Below are 25563 nucleotides of genomic sequence, written 5' to 3'. Positions count from 1 at the left end.
TCAAAACTGTGGAAAAATAATAATTGCAGAGGAAGACACAAACTCTCAAACACTGGGTGTTTGCTAATTTTCCAAGTTAATCTATTTGGTGAAACCGGATTGTATTTACTAACACAGTTTATTTATGGTAATATTCAGATGCTAATCAATATTTTACCTATGACATTTGCAGCCTACACACTGAATAAGAAAAACCCCATGACTCTGAAATATGTTATGGAGAGTGATTGTTATCAGGAAAGACATTGAAAAAATCAGTCCATCAGGAATTGCTATGCAGCCAATATTCACCATAAAACTGGAAAGATTTTTTTTACTTGTCTTGTTCCTGAGCATTTTATTGTACAGTTGTATTTTGATACAGAAAACTAGGAAAATCAGTAAAAGTAATCTCAGATCTACACGGAGTGGGCCTTAGACAGCATGTGGAGAGTCTGCACAGAATATCAGACGATGTAACTCTCCTTTCCTTCCAGAGAGCTCAGATTAAAAGCAATCCATCTGAAATTCATTTGTATAACAAGTTGGATCCTAGCTAAGATGCTGGAAGCTGATACAAAAAAAAAGACAAGCCTTTTATTTATTGAAAGAGATATGGGGGTTCATTATATGTTAAATTAAGCGCCATATCCTCTGCATTCTTCTTTCTGGAAATGCAGGGAGGACAGCTTCTAGACAGACATCGCCAAGCAATTTGAAAATATGTGAGGCCATTTAAAGATCTTCTTGAATATAGATGAGTAATATGCATAAACATATGAGAAGAACAAATGCAATTGCTGAAGTGATGATTGTGTGGCAATGGAAAAGGAATTAAATGTTGCAGAAGGTTATACATAGCTGAAGAAATGAAAATACAATGATATAACACAACGATCTTTTGTTTGAGCAGCAAACAATAAGTAGCAGAATCACTTCTTTTAGAAAAAGCAAACAAATAATCTATAAGAACCATAAAAAGCACGTTCCTGAGGGGAAACCCTAGTAGCCTTGGTGTACATGCACAGTAAAACATGTAATTACAGCTCTAATGGAACATGCACACATATGTACACATAGTGCAAACATTTCTTTCTCTGTTCTGATATCAGTGCCATATTTTCAGTCTAGGGAGGTGTCCTCTGTGCTGGGTCTCATTTAACTCCCACGGTAACAGCAGTGTAGAACTATTTTTTCACATCAGTTGAGTTTGACCAAACAGAAGTGGCACAGGAGTTCTGTCTAATAACTGCAGTCCTGATAAAGTTGCTTCTACAACCTATCTCCAACCAACATGTGGCTTTCAGGAAAAGGAACATACATTTTTATTCCAAATCCCAGGTAGTCTGCATGCCTGTGGATTTGCTTATTAAGCAGTCTTTGCTGAGACATCAAACAGGGGATAGACAATTTCTTACAGCCAAATATTAAAACAATTCTGAGTTACTGTCAAACTACGAAGAACTACATATTTTCTTTGCATAAAGGCCCTTATGAATAGAAAAAAAACTTCTTTAAGCTTGAAGTACTGGAGTGTGACAGTGCTACAACTATTACATAGGAAGTAAAATCCTGGCTGTTTGACAGAAGAAGAATTCTATCAATTGTAAAATAGTTCCAGAATAATTCTTGGCTCTGATACTACAGATTTTCAAAACCTTGTTACACAATGTCCCATCTTCAGATATAAATTATTAGAGTTTTAATAAAATATAAAAGTAGTAGTCTACAAATTAGACCAATAAGTAAAATTCTCTGAATATTTTGCCTAAAGAGAATTTACTGAATTCAGAATTTAATCAGAAGTTTATTATTCCAGAACATTTTTTACCCCACACTTTTTTCAGGTCTGATATCTGAACCCAGAGTAAGTGGCTTTATTGACTCAGAAGGACATTAACCTTTGCTAGTTATACAATTAGTACACTGACAGGAAATGAGCAGAATCAGATCTGTGCAAGGGTTTCTGAAACACTGATTTTGCGCTGAAGGATTTTGTTAAACGGAAGAAATTACTATGTTTGCAACATGGTTGTTTCATTTGCAGCAGGAACTGGGTAATAGTTAAAAGAAGTTAGAAAGTTATTTTGTGACAGAAAGTGTCTTCCAAATTACAATAAAACGCTGTAACATTTATTTGAAGTAAAATGAAACTCTCTATTCTGACAAAGAGAGATTCTGACAAATTCTGACTGTAGAGAGTAGTAGCAGCATAATACTGTAGCAGCCCATTGCTAGCATTAATGACCAGCTAAGCCCTGTACACCACACATAAGCTGTTCTTAAATCACTTCCAGCTTTAGCTCAGGAGTTTTCCTTAATATTCAGGTCAGCTCCACATTTTCAAAACAACATTTAGATTCAACAGTGTCAATGCCATGGTGGTTCACATACATATCGAGTAGGTAGCAAGAAAATAAATGCTCACTGAAGTGCAAAAGCAACTCAACCAAAGTTAACAATCCAAAAACACTGACACAGAGAAAGCAGAGACAGCAGAATAAAAAATGTAAGTGTTGGCAAGCCTGACTTGCATTGTGCAGTGACCACTTTGTCAGTCAAGGGAGAGGGGATGAGGGAACATTCAGTCAGAATAAACTAGGGGCTCCCAAACCTGCCAAACTCTACCATCAGCTTCATTTGTTCTCTAGGTGCTTGATCTCCACCTTAAACACGACGAAGACATAAGATCAATGAGGATGCCAGAAACAAGATGCCATTTTATAGTTCACCAAATTAGACAGAAGTCTCATCTATACAATTTATCACATAAAGCCATATTATGCTTCCCTAAGTTTGGAGTTTTAAGAGTCATAGGTCACTCTGATTCCAGAATTAAAACTCAGAAACACCTTCCATTGCAGGACAGGGTAGTAAATAGGAAGACAGAGCTGTAGAGATTACCAGGTTACTTTATGCAAAAATTAATTACAAGTACTAGATGACAATTTTGAGCACAGTTATTAAAAAATAATAACCAAGAAGATTCCTCCCCATCTTAACATTGCAAGTATCTATGGCAATTGTCATTTGTTATACCCCTGATTCAGTGAAGGCCAACACAGTCAGTACCTGCTTTTCAAAAATAAAGTAACACACCTGAAGCAATGAGGAAAATAATAAACCAAGATCCGATCAGGGCTCTGTAGAAGACAGATACGGCTTCTTCAGATAATTTCTGCTCTCCTGGTTGTTATTTGAATTAGATCCTAATTGCCTTTGAAGGCAGTTTGACACTAGTGGTTCCCAGTCAGTGTCAAAATTAATCCTCTCTTCTTTCTAATGCTACATAGGTGGTAAGGTACAATAAAACACCTGTGGAGATGAAAAGTGCCAGTGTGGGAAGATACCTGTCCTATCATTTTGTAGGTGGACTCCTGAGTTCAAGGCCCAGCCTTTCAGTCAACCTACTGCATTTAGTTTGCACCAGCTGATAAAAATTTTGAGTTGAATATTTCCGGAATTCTAAAGCCAGACTGAGACTTTTTATTCAATATCAAAGGAAATTCTGGAATTCCTGCCCCTTGAGGACTAATTCTTCCCTGATTGTATATTAGAGTGCTCTTCTGGGGTATAATTAATATCTGTGAGATGGTTTAATAGGATGCTGATTGATGTCTGAAATAGCAATAATCTAATTAAATCAACTGAAATAAATTCTGCCACTAGCAAAGACAATTAAAAATAAAACTGAAATAATGATATATTTAACTGAAAAGATACCATATGGTTATGAGATCTACCCCGGTTCATTCTGAGGGAATTTGTGGGTAAAAAAACTGCTGTCATAGCTTTGTCTGCAGAATTACTTTCCCACTAATTTAAGAATAAAATTATTTAGGTTACATTGTCTCTGAAATATAAACATAGTGAAAACTGAGAACTGTTCCCCTGGCCGGCTATAAATCAGGCTTCTTGAATTGCCAAAGGTAGCATATAGCAGCTTCTTCACCCAGCCAAGTAATTCAACATAAACCCAGCTGAACTATTTAAGTATTTGGCAAAGATTCACAGGTATCTTCTCTGGAAAAAGTGCTTGAGGGTGGACGCTTCATTAAAATGCTATTTTTCTTGCCCAGTGTAACAGTAATTCTAATTCACTGGAGGCAGAACCCATTTTCCATGGCTCTGGAACATATTTATTTTATTTTTGAAGTTAATCCAACTCTACAGCGAAGCAGCATTGGAAAAAAGCTCTTCCCTTTAAGGAGCAGAAACCTTACAAGACAGCAAAAGGGAATACAGCTTTAATATAGGATACACAAAACAAGCATTTTTGGTTTCTCATTTATTCAGCAGGATATCACTGCTATTGTGCACCCATAGCTTCTGTTCGAGAAGATTTTTAGGGAAAGACCTAACAATGCAGAGAATGAATTACTTAAAAGATCTTCTTGTATCAAGTCAGGAGAAAGAAGCATTACCTGCTGCAGCAGAAAGGACCACATTGCTGGTTATTTCTAGAAGTTTTGTTCTGACGGTAAAAATCAATGAAGTGAAGAGAACCAGTAAAAAACCTGTGCAATAGCACTTAAATTTACTTGAAACGTAATTTCACCCTCAGTGACTACATTGCCTCAAAAAAAGTGCAGTAATGCATGGCATTCACCTCGTCTCATTAAATGCACTTTCAAAGACCAAAGTATGTCATGCTATGCTTGACTGTATCTTTTATGACCCAAAAGAAACTTAGACATTTCTCAGAGTACAAGACACTTGGGTACTCCTCTTCATGTCATGATGATGGGTTTGCTTTAAGTTTTGCTTCAACAGATATTTAATGCAATAAAAGGAAAAGATAAATCAGAAAGCAGTTATTCAACTGAGGACCTTAAATGACCAGTGTAGCTAAACTTAGAGCTATTCACTGATCTTAGAAAGCTCTCTTAGATTATTTGCATTTAAATTATTTAACGTGTTAAACATATTCTATGCAAAATCCTGAAAATATTTCCCTGCCCTGTGAAAACAATGAATGGTGAATGGTGTGTTTATATATTTCCTTCTGTGTACCTTTAGGCAAATGGTTATTTCAAAGCATATTTCGTTTAAAATAAGACTGTGTAAGGATTCTCTTATGCACTAGCATCTAAGAAAACCATAGTCATGGAACAACATGAAAATCTGAATGGAACTCAAAATCTGAAGAAGTGATTTAAAAAAATCACAAAAACATTTTTTAAAAAGTGATTCACCTATCTTTGTATGCATTATCTTGAGGAGGACCACCTATTATTCATATGCTGAAACTACTTCTCTCCAACCTTAACTTCAGAGTTTAAAAACAGAAAAGTAATTTCTGTGAAAAACTACTGCAAAATTGTATTTTATTGTACACTATTAAAATAGTTCATAAAGCTAGTCTTCCACCAGTCTGGTTCTACTAAGACAACAAAATGGGATAATGGCCAACATAAGAATTTAGTCACCTACTTGTTATTTAGAAGTATGGCTCTCTCTAGGGATTGGAATAGTTGCACAGCCTGGATGGTGCTGTTGTCCTCTGGCTTTCATGGAATGGGTCAGGTTGCAAGGGACCCCAGAGGGTCATTTGGTCCAACCTCCCTGCTCAAGCAGGGGTATCCCAGAGCACATTGCACAGAATTGCACCCAGATGGTTCTTCGATATCTCCTGTGAGGGAGACTCCACAGCCTCTCTGGGCAATCTGTTCCGGTGCACAGTCACTCACACATGTAAGTAGTTCTTCCTCATTGGGAAGATCATATGTGTCTTCTTTCAATGACATCAGTGCCTGAATGTGGCTGTCACCAATTATACCCTGATGTTGAATACTTATCACTTTTGGCTTGCACACAAGATGACTTTGTTGCTAACAGCTTTAGCCTCTCTGAATCCTCTGTTTGGAGTAAATTCACTATTCCACCAAGCAAAATAAAACTATGCTTAAGCTTTGAATCACTGCTAGTGCTGTCTCAATTTCATATAAATAATGCAACTGTACCTGGAAGCTGTCCATGTAATTTCAGGCTTTAAGGCTTATGAAATGTATCATACCAATCTGTCACAGTTTTATTTAAAGCCATGACATACATTGCTGAAGTTTTGCTTTTGCTGTCTTGGCAAATCCTTTAAATTACACTTCATTTCAATCAAGTATTTCAAAAGACATCATAGAAACTTCCTGCATAAACAAATTTTGCCCAGTGCCAATCAATGACAAAACAAAATCACTTAAACACTGTTCAAAAAAGATATACAGTCCAATAAGTATTGATGTGGATTGAGGATCTCATATATTCAGCTGAAATGTGAGGTATGCAGATGAATATTCTTTTATCTACCTAGTTTTGCATGTGTAAACTCTTCTGTCAGCATATTCTACAGAAACAAGCTTTCTCACTCTTAAGAAACAGCATGTAAGACAGTGGTACAGCATCCTTAGTTACTAGAAATTTTACAGATTTTAATTATTCTGAAACCTGCAGGAAAAAAGAACGTATTCCAATATGTGGTAAGTACTGAGGAATCAGACTTGACTGGACAGAAGGTATGTTATTATTTATAAGAGGAGGCATCTCAGACTAGACCTGCTCAGACATCCTGAAGTACCTAGTTTCTTTTGGCTTAATTAAAAGCCTTAAAGATGACTTTAGAATTATGCAAACTGGGAGACAAGGAAATTCAACTACCTCTAATTTTGAAGAGTACAACTAAGAGATCAGTGCACTCAGACACCAGATATTTTGGTGAATTATCAGAGAATATGATGTACTTTAGGGACAGAAACCAAACCAAAAAAAAAAAAAAAAAAAACTGACAAGCAAAAAAACAACATCAAAACAACAACAACAAACAAAACACTAAGAAAGGAAGGTAAAGAAAATGACCTCTCCCTCTATCCAAAAATAAATTAAAATGAGAGGATGAAAGAGAAGGTTAAGTTTTTTTAGGACTTCTGTCTGACTTTTTTGGAGGTAATTGGTGACTGGCACTTTTCAGGACAGACTCCGACAAATCAGGAGAGCACTGGACCCTTCTAGATCTGGATTATCCATTATGTATAGCTATTATTTTGTTACAAGACCAATTCAGGTGCATCATCCACATTCTGCTGGTGTTCTGCCAGAAAAACATTTGGCCAGAGCTGGCTGTAGATTATATATGTGCTCCAAATACCTAAAGGTAGGATGGAATGCTTGCAATGCATTGACATTCTAGATTGATAAGTCAGAAAGCTTTCCAGTTTTTTGTTTCCATCTCAGCTGGTGCATAAACTGCTCAGGTGCCACATTTCAAAAAGCATTAGTTGCAAAGCAAAACCTCAACTAAGTGAGAGATATATTTCTAGAACAATAACTTAGTGATCTCTTCAACATCATTAATAATGCAGCAGAAAAAACAGAAAAGCCAGCTGCATTCAAATTATTTACTGAAATAAGTAAACAAAAGTCTGCATTATTAATTATGAAAGGTGTATATTAAAAAAATGCTTTCATTAAATTACTTGTCACACTATTTTTTTGTAATCAGTAAAAAAATTATTTTGCAACTAAGGTGGTTTCCATTTATCAGTTTAGATTTTGTTTTGTCCAAGACAAAATTGCTTGGTTCAGAATTATATTTCTATTTTACTGAGAATCTCATAAATGTGTAGAAGCTTATATTTAAGATATGGTATTTTAATTTAAAGAAGAAAGTAAAAGTTATTTTTCTATACTGATACTTTAACAAAATTAACAATCAGCTTCATAGCAACAATTTCTGCTGTCCTGAAGTTTTCTGGCATTAGATTGAAAATGTGAATTCAAACCCTGTCCATTTTAATTCTCTCTAGCTAATTCTCTTGAGTGTTTCAAAAGGCTTATTCCTTTAACATATCCCTTTGTCACAGAAACTTTCATCAACAAGTTCTTTTTCATGCATGTCTAATTTGGCATTTCTAAAAATCAAAACATTCACTTTAAACAATTTAAAAGACAATATTAATGTTCATGTGAGGAAGGAAATATGCATTTTCAGAATGTCTGAATGATATTAAATGTTCAGCCTGGGTTTCACTTACTTGGCAGTGATGGGACAATCTGTAGAATCAACATACCATAAAAATAAAGGTTTCTATTTGCTTCCTGCTCAGCTATACTGGAAGTTATATAAACATGACAGTTTTTCTATTACAATTCCTTGAACTGAGAAATAGATTGCTTGCATCCACAGTGGCAGGGCGCGGGGGCGGGTGGGCAGGGGAAAGACAACCAGAAAAAAGACATCTCCCAGAAATTCTAAAATAAAGTAGGATTAACACTTCTGTTTGAGCTGATGGTGTAATGGCCAAGGAGCATAGGTAATTGTTCATGCACTTGGGTTAGCGACAAAGACATGAGAAGCCAACTTTTGAATTCTGGCATTTTGGGGCAATATGTGTAATTCTACGTTAGTTGTGATTACTTTAAGGTATTTTATCAATCTATTCCATCAAAGGGGATATAATACACTAATTTCAATTTAAACATTTCTGTAGTTGCCAGCAGACAGCTGCAGCATGGTGAGTTTGAGTCTAGCCTTTCTACTAAGATGCTAAAGTTTTACTCAAGTACTCCTGAAAAAAATATGCACAGTTTAAACCTCAAGCATATGTACAATCTGGTTAGATTTAAGAAAATTGTTCACTCCCTCAAATTTTTAGTGTGAACTGTGAAATCTTTCCAGGACTGAGCTGACATACAGATTTTCAATAACTGCATTTGCAGTAGTAGTTACCCTACTGCAAGTAAGGTAGGTGGGAATTTTACAGGCACATAATGCAGAGAAAATGAGATTGTTCTCTTTCAATACTTAATTTGGATTGTGTAATCTACTAATTTTGTCTAACAGAAGAGGACTTTACTCCTAATCTATAGTATACACTTAGAAAACTAGACTTTTACAGAGAAACAAACTGAAATTCAAAAGTTGTCTACTTGGTCTACATCAGTTGTTTGCCAAGGGAGCTGTGTGGTGTGAATGCACACTGTTTGCCAGCAGTTCCCTGAAGCTGAAATAGTTACACCCTTTGGGCCAAAATAGGTTATTCCATTTGAGAAAATCATTTAAACTATACTATCAAAGGAATGCTGCATCTCCACAGAGAAAGGCTGCCAATATATTCTACAAGTATAAGCATACAAGAAAAGCCTTTTAAAGTGCGGACAAGCCTGTCATTAAATCTAACTTCTAAGTTGAATAAATCCCTCCATTGTGAAATCTTGTTACCCTCCTTCACAAAATTCCCTTGCTCTGCTTCAAGATGTGATTCTCCATCAGCCTAAGGAGCTCATGAAGTTGACTTAGTCGATTTAATTCTAAATTGAAAACTTCTCTGATTATTACTAACCAACTTCCGTAATTCCCAACCCATGGCAAGGAAATATTCTGCTTCAGAATGTAGCTTCTTAGAGCTCTCTCTGTGCCCTTCCTGATCCAGATACTGTAAAGCTCCAGCCATATATTTTCAGAAAGTCTTTCAAAGAACCAGTCATGTCATATTTCTTCTATTTTTCTGACTTCTTTCTGATAACAATCCTGACTTTTTCAAACTGCACTGTTTTGTGACCTCAGGCAATGGGACATTCCAATGTCCCATTCAATATAGGTACAGTATAGGTATAGTTTAATATTCAGGTGAAATATGACAATCCATTCCCTGGGTCACCGTTTCTTGCCAGTTCAATTTCTCAAACAATCAGTTGAAAATGTCCCCCTATTTTGTCATGATTCAACTGAAATCAATGTCCAAGCTCCCACTGACCTTTCAGTGAGAACAGACAGATAGGTTGTTCATGTTTCATTTATAAGATTGGAATGGTGAGGGTAAAATCTACGTCAGCTAAGTGTCGGTGTAGTACCATTTATTGTAGAGATACAAATGCGTACTATAACAACATCAAGATATTTCATAAGCAGCAATGAAATAAGGATATTATATCCAATATATAACATCCCCATTGGATATCATATCCAATGAGGATATTATTACTAATGTAAACAAATTAGGTGCAACTGGACACATTAACCTCTGCAACAGGATCAGATAATCAGGAATACCTACTGGACCTGTGTCTAGGTGTAAGATATGCCAAGAGAGAAGGAAAATATTTTGCCATCCTTGATAGCACAGGATACAGCATGTAAGGTTATTACTTTATGAACTAGCATGAGTTTACAAGTATGTATATGAGAAGAAGCAATCCACAAGGCTTTAATGGGTTTGGGGGTTTTGCTCTCCAAGATAGCCCCAAGTGATATGACAGAACAGCTATCATAGCAGATGATTAAAACCAAGTCTATCTTATCAGGTTTTGCTGCTATTTAATGCCGATTTTCCATTCTTCAAAAAGATTGCCCGAAACATTTCCATCCACCTCTCCCGTAGTACAGCAACAATCCATAATATATGCCACCCTCCAAACTGAAAGCAACTAGAAGGACTATTTCTGACTATATCTTTTAATTCATGCCTTAAAATCATACAGTGATTTATTGTAAAACTTTTTAGTCTTTTCCTTGTTATCTGACATGTAGAAAATATCCTGTCTGACTCGTAACAACAAAAAAATTTAACTAGAAGCTAGATCCTTGTTATCATGTCCCCACACCGCTAGCAAGATCATGTCACACTTAATTAAAATGTTATGGCTGCTCTTGCTCACAGGGATCTGCAAAATGTATCCCTTGGCTGCAAGGTCACCGATGTTTGCAGCTTTTCTCATGATTATCTGACAGGAAAACATCATTCTTAGCTTGTGCTGTCAACCATCTTTACAGCAACTAACTAGTCTACAATAAACTTTGACTCCTGCTAAAGAGTATATCAGCAATAAGTAAACTCTGCTATAAATGTCCTGTTTTCAAGCCAGGTTCCTAGGAATAAAACCATGGAAAAAATGACAGAGTACATTACATAGTATAATTAGAACTGATTTTTGATATCTCGACTCTCAACATTAGGCATTTGATCCCGCAGTCTCTGAACCACCTGGCATCTGAGCCTGCAAAACCTCTTTTGCCCATGGTGAACCACAGAACACCGTTGTTTGTCACAGTAACTGTTCACTAAGAGAATGCAAAATTTTCAGAACAACTTCATCTCCGACACACATGCCCTGAGACCCTTACAAGTAAAGCATATTAACAGTAAGAAATATACTCAAGAACACTCAGGCATCAGAAACCTCTCAGAGGAAACAACACGCATCCAAGAAAGACTGCAAGAAAGACAAAATGTATTAAATTGTTTCTATTTCTCTCCTGAATCACTTGGGCACAGGCACTGCAGTTTGTAGGTAAGAAATGCTTAAGTACCGTCGTCTGAAACAAAACAAGAAATAGACACTTGTTTTCTGGTGCACCTAGATATGTTTAACAGAAGGCTGGTGACGTATCATTAGCACTATTCTCTCTTAGCACATTAATTAAGCCTCTTAATCATAGCCAACCCCTATCCTTGGCCTATTAATGCTAAGTTACAGTTGCCTTTACTGCTGGGAACTTAGTCCAAGACTGCTGTCAGAGTTTTGTTTCAATTACCCTTTATGCAGAGTTCTGATTTGATTTTCCTCTAGAAAGAATGTCACTTTCTTTGGCATGTCTCTTAGTGTTATGAAGACAATTGTTCTGTCTCTCTCTCCTCATTCCATTCCCACCTTGAGCAGCCTCGATTTTGTAAGGCATCCTCTTCTTAGCAGGTGAACCCCAATGAAACTATTTTATAGATAACATGTGAGGAAAAGATCTATCAAAATAGGCATCTCCATCTCATCAAGGCCATGTATGTCTTTGATCTGGCTGCTTCCACATTATGTTTCTCTTTTATCTTACTACTTTATCTGAAATCTCCTCTTTTTTTAATCTTGCTACTTCATCTTTCCTTGAGTATATTCCACTATCTTAATAGTCCTCCTTGTACCTAATGCTCTATAACATTTAGCAGATTTTTTTATTTACCAGTTTTATGTAGTACCATGAATATTTTTTATTTTATAGCTATATATTTGTAAGATCCTTAGTGCTGATCCATATATGGAAAATATTTTTCAAGTAGTACATTTTAAATATGATACTTGAACATATTTGGCCTAAGTATTAAAATTGATCCATTTAAATTCTCTGACTGAGCATTTCAGAAATCAATGCATGATGTTAGCTGAATTCATGTCAAATGTCTGTAAGAGACTCTCCAATTATTGTGACTCTTCAGAACAGTACTTCAAAATATGATGCCTCCCCACAATATCCATGTAAAAGGCAAAAACACGAACCATTTTTAAAAAACTTCACTAACAACTTGAAATGTTTGGTTTTGCTACAAATTCTGAGTGATAATTATAGTTGATTGTTTATTCTCTCTAATCACTCAATCTATTATTCACAGTGAGGATTTAGCAGAGCTGGTCAAGAAAATGAGAAAAAGCAAAAGGATTTAGGTAGACAGTTAAAAATAAATGAGACAGAAATGTTTTAGTACAAGTTGTCAATTCAATTTGTTGTCTAAAACTTCAAACAAAATATTTCAGTGATCTTGCAAAGGCACTGTGATGCTTCATATTCGTTTCTGTGCCTCTGACTACCTCTTGCAGATGCATATACTCTTGTCTTTAGATGAAATGACACTATATCAGTATGAAATTTCTATAGCTGAGGCTAATCATGAAAGAGAAATTCTGATTAGAAACCTCACTTTGCTAAAGAAACAAAACCCACTTGAATTATAGCCCCTACCAGGAAAAGAATTACATTTCTGCACAGTTTTTCATTGAGAATTGAAAATTTTCACAGAAAGCAAACAATACTTATAAATATTTTGGTAGGTATATTACAGGTAATCCTAAACATAAATGTATGATTTACTTCATTCGCTGATTTAATTTCTGGCTATAGAGCTGTTCCATAACACCACTGCTATGTTTTGGCTTGCAATACCTCTTCCCAAACAGCAATATACAAATTCTCCTATCCCCTAGAACTAAAATGAAAAAACCAAAACCAGCAAACAACAAGACAAACATTGCTGAAAAGCCACAAAGAAAAAATCCAAAAAGAATGAATCAAATCTTCAGAGAATTTAGATTTTCTTATACGTAATGAAGCATGTAATAAAATTCAAAACTTAGTGGAAATTACTTATTCATATTCTCCCTTTATCATATTCCCAACATAATATGCCTAATATCAGTAGCACGAAAAAGAACGAGCTTGAGCCCTATCTTATACACTTCAAGTTAATTGCAGCAAATATAACACGACTCTGCTACAGAATATTTCTAAGGTTGCCATCACTCACATTGGATGAGTTTTTCTTGTAAAGAGTTGCTTGTCCTTCTTTCTACAGAGCTTGAAAATGAAGCTTATTCATTCTATGAATACATCTCTGTACATGCTGGTGTTAGGTACCAATTATTTCTACAGCTTCCTTTTTAATCATAAGAGCTTTTATTCCCCCATGACATATCATACTAACCTACTCCCAAATTACCAAAACATTCAAAGAGCAACAGTTCAACCCTAATGCAGGAAGCAGGTTTTCCAGTTTATTAAATTATACTGATAAATCAATTTTAATACATGCTCTGTATCATGCAACCTGCTTCCCTGCCTCAGCCCAATTATATGTTATAATAATACCTGGGGCAGTCAGACTTAATATGAATTTTTTTTTTTTTTTTTTGGAGGTGGTATCCTATTCAGACTGTCTCAGCACCAGTGCCTGTGTCCTATACAAAAGACCTTTTCTGGATTTATTATTATTATGTTTTATGCTCACTGAAAATTATGTACTTGTATATTAGAAGAATTGTGTTCAAGGAAAGGCAAAACATTTCCCCTTCCAAAACACCAGAGGAGTGCTTTTAATATGTCATACCAGAACTTACTAATTTACATGTTTAATTTCCATAATGCAAATAGTAACCAGTAGTGCATATGCTAATTGCTCTAAAATGATGAATTAATACTTTTCAGTTAACCTAGCATAATAAAAACCACAACAGTTTTTATTGCTAACCTTTTAAATTGGGAATGGTCAGTAGAATATACATTATTAAGTATTTTTTACTGATATATTAGGACTATAAATAATTGTATTATAACCCCCTTTTATAACTTTTCAAAATATTCACTTTGGCCAAACTTGTCCAGAAAATTGTGTAAATAATGCAAAATCTCTTTTTACATTTTTGGATTCTAATGTTATATTATTTTAAAGAGTGGCAGTGCAGAAGCCGCTGCAGTTCAGAGCTGGGAATACTGTAATTTGTACTGACAGCTGTCACTGCTCCTTTCCACTTAGGTGGGTCTAATGAGCCAGCCGTCATGAGAGATTGGTATTTGTTTCAGAGCTGGGACTTCACATCAGGAGAAAGCAAGTTAGCTGTTAGTTATAATCTGACACTCACACAAGCTACTAAAATGGCAAAACTGAACTCAGTGCTGAAATCTGCTCCAACGAAAACACCATTCTCTTGCATTTTGATAAGCAAAGCCAGTGAAAATGATACATCTACAGTCCAAATCTCTCTTAGCCCAGCTTTCTACATATCAGACACCCCAGATGGCTTTTGTTCTATCCCATGCTGAGCAGTAAACCCAGAAACCTCTTTCCCCATGCCTGCCCTCGTACACAGGGAAGGTTTTATCACAGTGGGTTGTCTCTGTTACATAGTGAAGGTTTTGAGACACTGTCATCCAAAAATGAGAACAAACATCAAACAGAATTATGGAAACATCAAAGATGCTTTTGAACAAACTGTGGTAGATTTCTAACAATTTCTATTACTTTTTGTGTAAGTAAAAGGCATGCTATGTTGTAAACAGTAAAATAATCTATGAAAAGGTTAAATGAAAACATTTTACATTAGTATCGAATGAACCAATTTAAAAAACTTTGGACATCTACTGTTTAGGTATTAGATTATTTGTAGGAAGTCAATAAATTTATGAGGGGAATGTGCATTGTTAACTGAAAATTCTTCACACCATTTCATAAAATGCTTTTAAAGTGTGACTTCTGGTCAAATATTTTTCATCATTTCTCAGTCATGCATCTTTCTTAAAGTCTTAAACAGATCTTTTTGAGTTGTTCTTCCTTAATTTCCATTCACTGACAAAACAAAGGTGTGATTTTTTTGTCTCATCTCTGCACATTATCACTAGCACTGCACCACAAAAAAGGTTCTTCTTTTGACATTGCAGCTCTATAAATGGATTAAATGAGCTGTGAATATCAGCATTTAACCAATAAAAAGAGATCTTTATTTATTTAGAATGTATCAGATCTGCTTCATCTAAAAGTCTAATTGAAAAGGCTATTCAGGTCAGCTGTGATACTAGAAGACAACTGAATCACATTTAATGCTACTTAAAGGATGTGAATGGGCTGAAAGGAAAAATTAAAAACCCTGGCCATTAAAATTTAATTTGACTTAGTGAAGCCATTAACATTCTGGTTTTATGCAGTGGCAAGCATTCCAAAAGTATTTCCATATAATTTAGAAACCTAGAAGTGCCAAATGGCTGATCCTTACATAGCAAAAATGATTGAAAGTGACCTTACAGGGCAAATCAGAAAAAAAAGTAAAATGAGAAAAATTTTTCAAATACCATCATTAGCTGTCATTCTGTTCTTCCTTCATGTAGAAACTGTCTTTTATTCTAGTAATTGTGCACTTTGGTTTTCATTTTAACATTGAATTCATTTGGATATCAAATGACTTAGACATGAAGATGTGTAAAGAAATAATCTATTTTTAAGACAATGCCCTGTCTTACTTCTAGTAGTGTACCTGCAATATGCTGCTTTGCCACCACAAGCTTGCCTTTGCAATTTGAAAATGCCATTCCAATATTCCTTATATGCTGTAATAACAAATATCATTGATAGCACAAAGCATCCATCAATGCAGTAACTAAAACAACTTTCATCAGTTTCAAATGAAAACTTTGTCTAGATTAAAATGGTAAAAAATCTGATCGTGTATCAGTACATAAGTAAAATTTCAGATTGACTGCCTGACAAGGAAATGGAAACCCCTGGTTTTGGTTTTCATTCTCATTTTTTCCAATTCAGCTTAAAAAAAAAAGAGAAAAAGCCAATACAAGAGACTTTAACAGTCCCAAAATAATACAGTCTGAGGTTTCATATCTTGCTTCCAAACATTATTTGTATTGCTCTGGTTTATTTACTAGCAGTCACCATCAGACTTGATAGGAAACAGAAAACACTAAACGCTATAAAGGCTCTTACAAATGCATTCCAGAAGGTGTAGGGTGATCATGGAAACTGTAAGACTAAAGGCAGGGGGTTTTCTGGCTCTACATAGAGAGTATGAAATTTCTGCCTTCATAGAATCAGCCACCTGCATTGCCAGCTCCATGCTGGACCCACCACTTGAACTAGTTTTAGAGATGAGAGAGGTACATAGCCAAACAGCATCCTTCTAATGAGCTAAAAAGCCTGTGAAAGTAGGAAGGGGTTAGGTAGAGTAGGGCATGTAAAAAACTTTGAATCAACACGTTTTTGAAAGACTTCAAAGTATATGCTCTGCTGAGTACTCAATTTTATGAAGTTTCATGGATTCTTAAAAAGTTCTTTTCGTCTATGACTCCCTGATACCTTATTCATCAGTTTCTATTTCATGATTAATTGTGGCTAATAATAGATTAAATGAGTGGAAAAATAATCAAAGCTCTAACGACAAAAGGAAGTATCTGAATTACTCCAATAGATTATCTTCTAAATTGACTCGGCTGGCCATTAATTTGATTTTCTCCTTTCCCAACTTAATTTTTAATGGATTACAGAAAATTAAAAACAGAAACCAGTGATGATCTCTGTTCTTTCACAGTTGCAGTGTTCCTAACTCCTTCCACAGAATATTTTTACTTGCAGCATATCGATACCTCAAGTTCAAACACTTCTAATCTTAGAGAGTTTGATAAGGAAAGCTGTTGGAACCCTGGGTTTAGAAAATTTTGGTTTCTGGGATATATGTAACAATATGGAGGATTTGGGGTGTGGATTTGTTCTTCTTTTCTCCTTCTTCACAAATCTGGGTCAAAAAACCTGCAGTGTGGATCATGAATAGTTAGGTTTTGGATTATAAGTAAAAATAAATTATTTGGCATTCCATAATTGGGTAATTTGGACCTTAAAAGACCCTGGAAGTTAGAACTCGTGGCCATTTTCCACCTTGTTAACTAAGAGGCACATCCCATGCAGCTGTGACATAGATAAGAAAACAATAAACATCTAAGTCCGAAGAATGACCTAGCATCATCTGCCTTTTAATTCAAACTCTCAGGAAAGGAACGGGAACAGAACGGAAAGGAAAGGGAGAAAATTAGCAGAAAGCTGTTTTCCTAATCTTAAAAACCAGCCAGATCAGATTAGAACATCTCCAGGTTAAAAGTCTCATCCAAAGTAGGCTACAGTTTATCTGAGGAAAGGCTGTGCTCATGAATGATAGCCAAGTAGTCTCTTCAGTCTGTTGCTGGAATAATTGCTAGATTATTCCAGGATCTGCTTAAATTAGAGTGTGTGCAAACTACTATATCAGCTGAAATGTTCAGTGAGCAGCTTGCCTCACTGCTCCTTTATAGCAGATTTCTCTCTGGAAAAAAAAATGAAATACCAGCAGATAAAAAAATTTACTTATTTTAACAGCAGTAGAAAAAAGTGAGCAGAAATTACAGTATTTGGACTTGAGTACCTGAATACAGTTTATATCTTTCCTTACCACAGTTTTGTGTTTTGGAGTAAAAGAAAAGCATAGAAATAACCGTACCTAAGAACAGCGTAAATGCAAAGATACACTGTAACAATGTGTAAGTAGAATAAGAAATCTCTGCTTAGGAGTTTGCCTAAAAACTTAATGAAAGGATCTTTTGCAAAATTAATTCTATTAGTTTAGTGAGTAAGTCTGGAACTATTTTAATACTAGAGCTGAGGAAAAAGAAAATAATTTGTGTAATAGGACTTCAAATACATTTACTCTGAGAAGTGAAAAAAATTTGGTGTCATTGTCAGGTATTCTAACCTCACTGAGGAACATCTACAGCCTCCAAAAGAATAATATTATTAGAAGTATACAATATCAAAAGGTCAAATAGAGATTTTTATCAGGATCAGAACTTGTGATCAAATGTTCTATGATTTATCAAGAAGTTCAGCCAGAAACCACATGACAAGCTCAGTTAAATAAACCACAAAGTCCTGCACATGTTCCAAAAGCTTGGAAAGCATAATATTCTTCAAACATTCAATCTCACAGTCTCTCATTTATGAGCATGTGCCAACACAGTTAGATAAATGTGATTTCAGATGCCATATAGAAGTCTTATTTCTGAAACAAAGGTGTCACAATAACCTTGGTTATTTATCACTGCATGAACCTGTAAAATAATCTCTCAAAGCGTTTCTTTGTCTCATCTATTTCATCTTATTTTATCTCCAAGACTGAAAGAAGTGATATCTTTAAATTATTTTCTTGGTACAGAACAGGAAAGACCAGAGTCCTGTACCATGTCATTACTTTATGCATCCCTTTGCCTTGTAGGAAATGTCACTGCACACAGGAATGAATTTTTTGCATTGTAATATACAAAAGTATGGCGGTGGTGCCTGACAAAAACACTGACCCTGTCCTTTGTTCTCTCCATTGCTTTTCTATTAACAATTCTTACCTACAAGTGTTACAGAGCATCAAATCCTGATTTCTAAAAGATAATATAAAATTCAAGCAAGGAGATAGTGATCTACAATTATGTTCATGTTAGGACAGAATTAACAATAAGAAAGTCTGGAAAGAACTTCCCTGAAGACTGATACAGCATGGAAAAATTAATCTCCCACAAAGATAAATAAAAGACAAGAGACACTAGCTACTCTTCATGATGCAATGCCCAAGACACTTGAACAACTTCTTAAGAACTGCAATATGAAAAATTACCTAAAAGTGTCTCCTTAGTCTACTTCACTTTCTCTAAAGGCTAAGGTAGGAGAAGCCAACAAAAGTGTATTTAAGTAAATATTTAAGACAGTGAGAAGTGAAATCATAATACCAAGAGGACGACTAGATAATTTTCTAAAAAATAAGTGCATATTGATGATATAGTAACCATGTCCTTACATCATAGAGATACAATTCTACTGCTGCAGAGGTAACCACAACTGAGTGTGCTACATGCAACACAATAAAAATGAAATGTAATTTGTAAGTAATTAGTGAATTATATGGATAAAGCACACAGAAAGCCATCCTGAAAATGCAGTTCTTTTTTATATATATATATATATATATATATATATATATAATATTGTTATTACTGTATGTAATTCTTATTCCAGATCCCTTCCTGAACTTCTCCAGCCAAATTTGGGGCTTGTGGGTATATGTATTGAGATATGAATAACCAGTAAAGAGATTGAAACCATAAACTACATATAGTATAGAGTGCTTCCTCCAAGAATTTTTGCTCTTATGAAACCCTCAATCTAGATCACATCTTGTGGCAAAACCAAGTATCAGCAGCTAAATCAAGTTCACTAAAACCCAGGATCTTACAGAGTATCATCATAATGCTCCAGTGCATGGCAACCTTTTCTAGAAGTTGTTCTGAAGCCATATACTAACATGGAACTACAGGAAAAAGGGAAAAACTCCTCCAGTTTCACTGCCATGAAACCTACTGCAAAGTTATTTGTCTACTTGTGATTGCTAACAGCCCTACAACAATGCTAATATTACTATTAATAGTATTAACACACTGCTAATAGGAATAAAAATTTCTGTAGCATGCAGTGATATACACAAGACGAGATAATGCTATTACTACATAAATCTCCTTCATTCTCTTCATAGAATAAAACTTGCCCTTTTAATATCCAGGAAACAAAGTTGTCAGTTCCACACTTTAATGCATTTACAAGTGGTTACACACATTAGCCTAAACTACACTCCTGCCTTGGCTATATCAAACAGACTTGGCATGGCAAATTCAGGCTTCCAAATAACATTGTCTGTGGTATGATTTATACTGCACTATCAGCACCTTTGGTTCTTCCTTCTCTGCAGTCACCCTCCCTGACACCTTCCCTGAATAGACAATGAAATACATTCCACACCATGTGGGTGTATCTTATTTATTTCATAACTACAATTGCTCTACTTCTGTATTTCCATGCATTTCCATGTTGCAATTTCTGTTTCAAAATGACCCAGATAAATGTTGGAAGAGGACGAAAAAAAAGAAAAACTCTCCCAACCTTTCAATTCAAGCTATATTAAATGAAATTTGAGGAATGTTTTTTACAGGTGGTTAGCCAAGTGTTCCTGTAGCAGAGCAAGGGGGATAAACTCATCCAGACTTCATTAATTTATTAATTTCTGCTCCTGAATTATTTCAAATTAGGAAGATATGAAGGGTTACCATCGTGATTCTTTTACTCTTTACAAGACTAGAAAAAGAAACCATACAGAAGATTAGTGCTACAAGCTGAATCAAACCAAAGAAAAGTCCACAAAGAAGTTTGCTGGGATTTAAAATAAAACAAAACAAAACTTACTAATTTTAACTTTATACTATGCTTTTTAATTTTATTAAAACAATTTTTACATCATCTGTTTTCTTGACATGTCAGGAATTTAAAGGAAAATATTTGGTGACATATTAAATATATCCATCCATGTATGTATACAATAGATCTGGGGAAAATAATGTAACTTTCATCTCTACTGAATCTCCATAGCTGTATGGAAGTTCCGCTCATTGTAATTCATCCAGTTCTCCTGCGTAGTAAGGTTTATGAGACTCATGACTTACAACTCTCCATCAAAAAACTGGAGGAAAACAATCAACTGTTCACTTTTTCCAAGTTATCAAACCGAAATACAAACCAAGACAAATCTGGATCTTGGCTAATCAGTATATTATTCAGACCAATCATGAGCTATTTGTCCTCTTATGTTAGCAGTACAAGGCGTAGTATAAGGGAATTGTTTAAATGATACAATTTGCCTATTTTATTAAAATATATAATGATGAAAAGAACAAAAAGTAATTTGGTAATTGAAAACCGTGAGCTACTTAACTTACACAAACTTCTTACTGAAGAATACTGCCTCTATAAGAGAAAGGCAAAACAGAACAGATATAACCAACCCTATTGCAACTCAACAATTAAAATATAGGTGCCTGAAAGAGTTACCTCAATCCATCAAGTTATCTGCAAATCCTACACTGCAGCATTTATTTTCCACGGGCTGGAAAAACATCATTTGGGATTGACATATTGAAACTTACAGCTTAATATATTCCTGTACATTTAAAGGCATGTAATTAGTATACAGAATTACCCACTAGTAGGCATCAATAGATACTTAAATGATTTCTCTTCTGGCTTGATACACAATTAGAGATACTAAAGCTTATTCTTAGTAAGAAAGAGAATGACTACCATATCTCCCCACAAGAATAAGCAAGACAAAAGGCTTATATTAGATTTGTGAGATTCAAACTTTGCAAATAGTATTCAACAAAGCTCACAAATACGTTATATTAGAAGAACTGGGACTTTTCAGTAAATAACCTGTAAGGCTCTGACCCATCTAGGCATGTGTAATCATTTACATCCAGGTTACCAATAACACAGGGTCCCTGACTGATTTGCATCAGTGGGGAGAGTGCCATCACATGTCTCCTAAAGACTCATTGAATGATGACACTTGAGGTTTTGAACATAAAATTTTATCTTGTTCTTATATTTCTAGTCAGGGTTCCTACTGAAGCTTAATGGTTCTTATTGACCAGACAGTTTTATAGAAATTATGTAGCTGGAGGATGCAAACATTCTTACAATAAATATGGGATATACAAGGAATAATTATAAACATCATTAAATAGCACAAAGATGGTAAAAGCATTCAGCATAATAACTGTAATGTAGAAATTATATAAGGTCTTAACTTAGCACTGGACTGAGTCTGTGACCTATCTAGGCTTACAAAATAAAACAGGTAATACATTACTTATTAATATTCTTCTGTCTTTTTCTCTCATACCAGTTTTAGGTGCATGAGAGTTACAGAAATGTATTTTTTGAGTTCTATAAGAATACTTTAAGTATTTTTGAAAGATATTTTTATTTTCAAAATATAGTCAAAATGTTATGAAGTAACAAATGAAGCAGCAAGAGCTAAAGCGCTGACGAGGGACTTTTTGGTTTAAGAATATCACATGTAGAACAAGAAGGACATAATGGGGGACTGAGAATAGAGCAAGGAAAGCAGAACTCCTGAAGACTATTCCCAGTCTCAGTACTGTGCTGTGTGGCTGTAAGAAAGCTCTCAACTAAGTGCTGAAAGAATAAATTGTTCCGAGCAACAGCTTTGTGGTTTGGTTTTGCAGAGCAAAATCAAAATTATTAGGAAAAAAAATCAGCCAGGAAAGGAATACTGAGATCATCCCATCTATACAGAGGTTAGTGTGTATTTAATTTAGCCAGTGCTTTATAGTCATTTTAGTAACTGTTTACTCCAAGTATACTTCTAACACTACAAACTACCTCAGCACATTTCAAACTCATGTGACTAAGATCTCCTTAAACAAACACACAGCCAACCCCCAAAAAAAAAACCAAACCAAGACTGCCTTAAGCCTATTTATTGTGTCTTTCCTTCAAGCATGGCCTTAGAATAGTCTTAGCCTTGGGAATTCAGATCCAGTAAAACTAACCATCTACAGTAACAAAACACATAGCCCAAGACCATCATAAAATTGCTCTCCTGTTTGAAAAAAAAACAAGCCAACCAACAAACCCGCAAAAAAAAAAAAAAAAAAAAAAGTTGAAAACAAACACTGATACTTTCCCACCAAGCTTCTTTGATTTTTCCAAGACACAAACATCTTCTTTTTAATGTACCTGAATAAAGCAGACAAGTGACCTCATTTGTTTTCACTCACCTCCTGAAACCACCAGTTATGGTAACTAAAGCATCCGGTAGAAATGTGCACACAGCATTCTTGACAATCAAGCTTACTGCATCTGCTTCTGCCTTAGATACACAGCTAACAAGGTCCTCATAGTAGAGAAATCCTGGAAATCAAAGGCAAAAAGTGCTGATCACTCCACAGAAATATCAAAATCTACACTGCATTATTCAAGGCCCAAATCACAGGTGGTGTGGGTGCAAGGGATCACAGGCCAGAGACAGCCTCTTTCTTCCTTCATCTTCGCCCTTAGAGTTTATATATATTTTTGTCATTATAATTTGTCATGTAATTTGTCAACATATCAGTCACAATAATTGCTCCACTATCTGAGGACCTGAATATTTATAAATTACTCTGACTTCCCTACCAGCTCCCATCAATGGCGTTTTTGGATTCAAAAAGACAGTCTTCCCAAAATAATGGTGTTCTACACAAGTACAGGGCTCAGAAGTATGTGAAATACCCCAGCTATCTTATTTCTGATCACAGAGGTTGTGTCAAAAGAACCCAGTATGGCAGCTTGCTTCACACTTGAATATGACATGTAAAAGAAAAAAGGACAAAGGAGCATAAATGTAAGAAAGCTGATCCAAGGGATTCTGAGGTGATATAAAGCACATAGATTTAATGCAAAAATAAAGTTACATTATTTTAGTGTCATATTATAGAATATGTTTTCCTTAATATAACTAACTCCTTTGTTTAAATTAGTTCACTTATTTAAGAAAACAGTGCACACACACAGAATCTGGGGGGAAGCAACATTATTCAAATAACCATGTTTAACACTTGAAAGCTAAGATGTGCTAGGATTATGGAAAGAATTATATAAGTACTTTATTACGAGTCTAGATCTATCACTAAAGTAGGGCTGCCTTGAGGGAGACAGATCTCCTCTGAAAACTAATTCTGGGTTTTCCCAATTTTGTAATTTTTTCACAACCTGTGTAATAATGAACCATTAATATTTTCATGTATAAGAGATTTCATTTGGTATCCGTGCAAGCAATTTAAAAATATGCATATTCCTATGTTTTGAATGACATTATTTTTAATTAGGAGCTCAGCTGGTCCAAGTACTATTTTCACCCAATAATTCAGTATTGACACAACACTGCAGCAAGAGAACAGATATATAAATGAACTTTGCCCTGTGCTTCTGTTTTCCAGTTCTTAGAGCACTGAGATACAAGTTTTTATGACACTTTCACCTTACCTGCTTTCTGCATTTTTGACAGCTTCAGGGTCTTGTCAGCCTTTACCTCTTCCACAGTTCGCAAACCCATTCTGTACCATTTCTCAGATGTCTTCACTCCCACTCCAAAGACGGAAGTAAATTGCTAAAGTCGGTAGGAAAATACACATTTCAGTGTTGTTTTCTAAAGGAGCAGTGAATTAAAAATAAGTAGGTAACAACAAGGTTTCACAAGGAAAGTAATGGGCAGAGTTAATCCTACATTGAAGATAAATAGCATAATATAAATATACAAATTCAGCTTCCCTTCTTTGCATAGCTACATTGAATAGAGAACTGGTTTTATACATGGACAGTTCTCATTATCATGAGATCTAAACAATACAGTAGTAGTCCCAGCACCTTTATGTAATTTACCAAAATGTACACTTTTAACTAAGGTTTGATACAAGGGTAGTAGCCTTTATTTTTACTCCATTTATTAATAGAAATGCAAACAGCAACATTAGGTAGCTCGATTCCCTGACACTGACCTGATAGAATAAGAGATATCACAAGATTATCTTCATAATTTGACTGACATTACAGCTTTTTGTTATATGCACTGCCAGCTCTCAAAACAAAAGAGCAAAAAACCAAACAAACAAGCAAACAAAAAAAAGGGGGGGGGAAGGCAAAAACAACAAAAAACAAACAAAAAATAAAAACAGAACAAACAAAAAACCACACATATATCCCCAAAAAAACCAAAAAACACACACACAAAAAACAACCTAAAACAAACCAAAATCTACCAGTCTACCAGAAATTTTTTGGTGGTTATATTCTATTTATTCCAAAGTAATGTTCACTAGCTTATTACCTGTGAAAAAATCTACAGCAAAAATGTCGCTGTTGTAAGCATTATTCAATGGATCGATATCTCAGATGAACAGTGATATGAAAGCAAGAGGGAAAACTTTCATGCTTGCTTAAATGCATGCTCTTTAAGTTCAGTTAGTCAATACCGAAGCTCTCCAGACTTTATTTGTACTTTTATGAAATTCAGTGAGTACCTGTGTAAGACATGAATAACTGCTGTTCTCCATCGAATCTACAACCTCTGAATTCCAACCATGATAGCTTTATTTTGTGGTTTTGTGAAGATATTAATTCATTGGAAATAATTAAGATTAAAAAAGAGAAAAATTAAAATAATGGATAATGTTAAATAGGAATTGCCCCAGATTTTATATATAATGGGTGAAATTACCTCTTCTTTGTATCAATCATGTGTGCTTATAAAAGGATGTGATTTTTTAAATACTTAGGTTGTTATCTTTTTAATGTTTTTACTGGTGCAGAAATATTTTCAAAAGGGTCTATTACTGGGTTTTAAACAATTCTAAGAGATTAATTAACACTGGGA

The 25563-nt window shown here is 35.0% G+C and overlaps 1 protein-coding gene across 1 annotated transcript in view; it reads right to left on the bottom strand.

Moving 5' to 3' along the window:
• Nucleotides 1–25563, bottom strand: part of DNTT (DNA nucleotidylexotransferase) — a gene marked incomplete at both ends in the record, with an annotated part of 85821 nt that overhangs the window by 37009 nt on the left and 23249 nt on the right. The window contains 2 exons of the mRNA XM_082285917.1: nt 22931–23063; nt 24177–24300. Of these exons, the coding sequence (XP_082142043.1) occupies nt 22931–23063; nt 24177–24300 (257 nt within the window). The remainder of the gene's footprint in view (nt 1–22930; nt 23064–24176; nt 24301–25563) is intronic.

This window comes from Coloeus monedula (assembly GCF_965178545.1).
Source record: "Coloeus monedula genome assembly, chromosome: 8".
Taxonomy (NCBI): Eukaryota; Metazoa; Chordata; class Aves; order Passeriformes; family Corvidae; genus Coloeus; species Coloeus monedula.
This window is presented reverse-complemented; position numbering and strand designations above follow the sequence as displayed.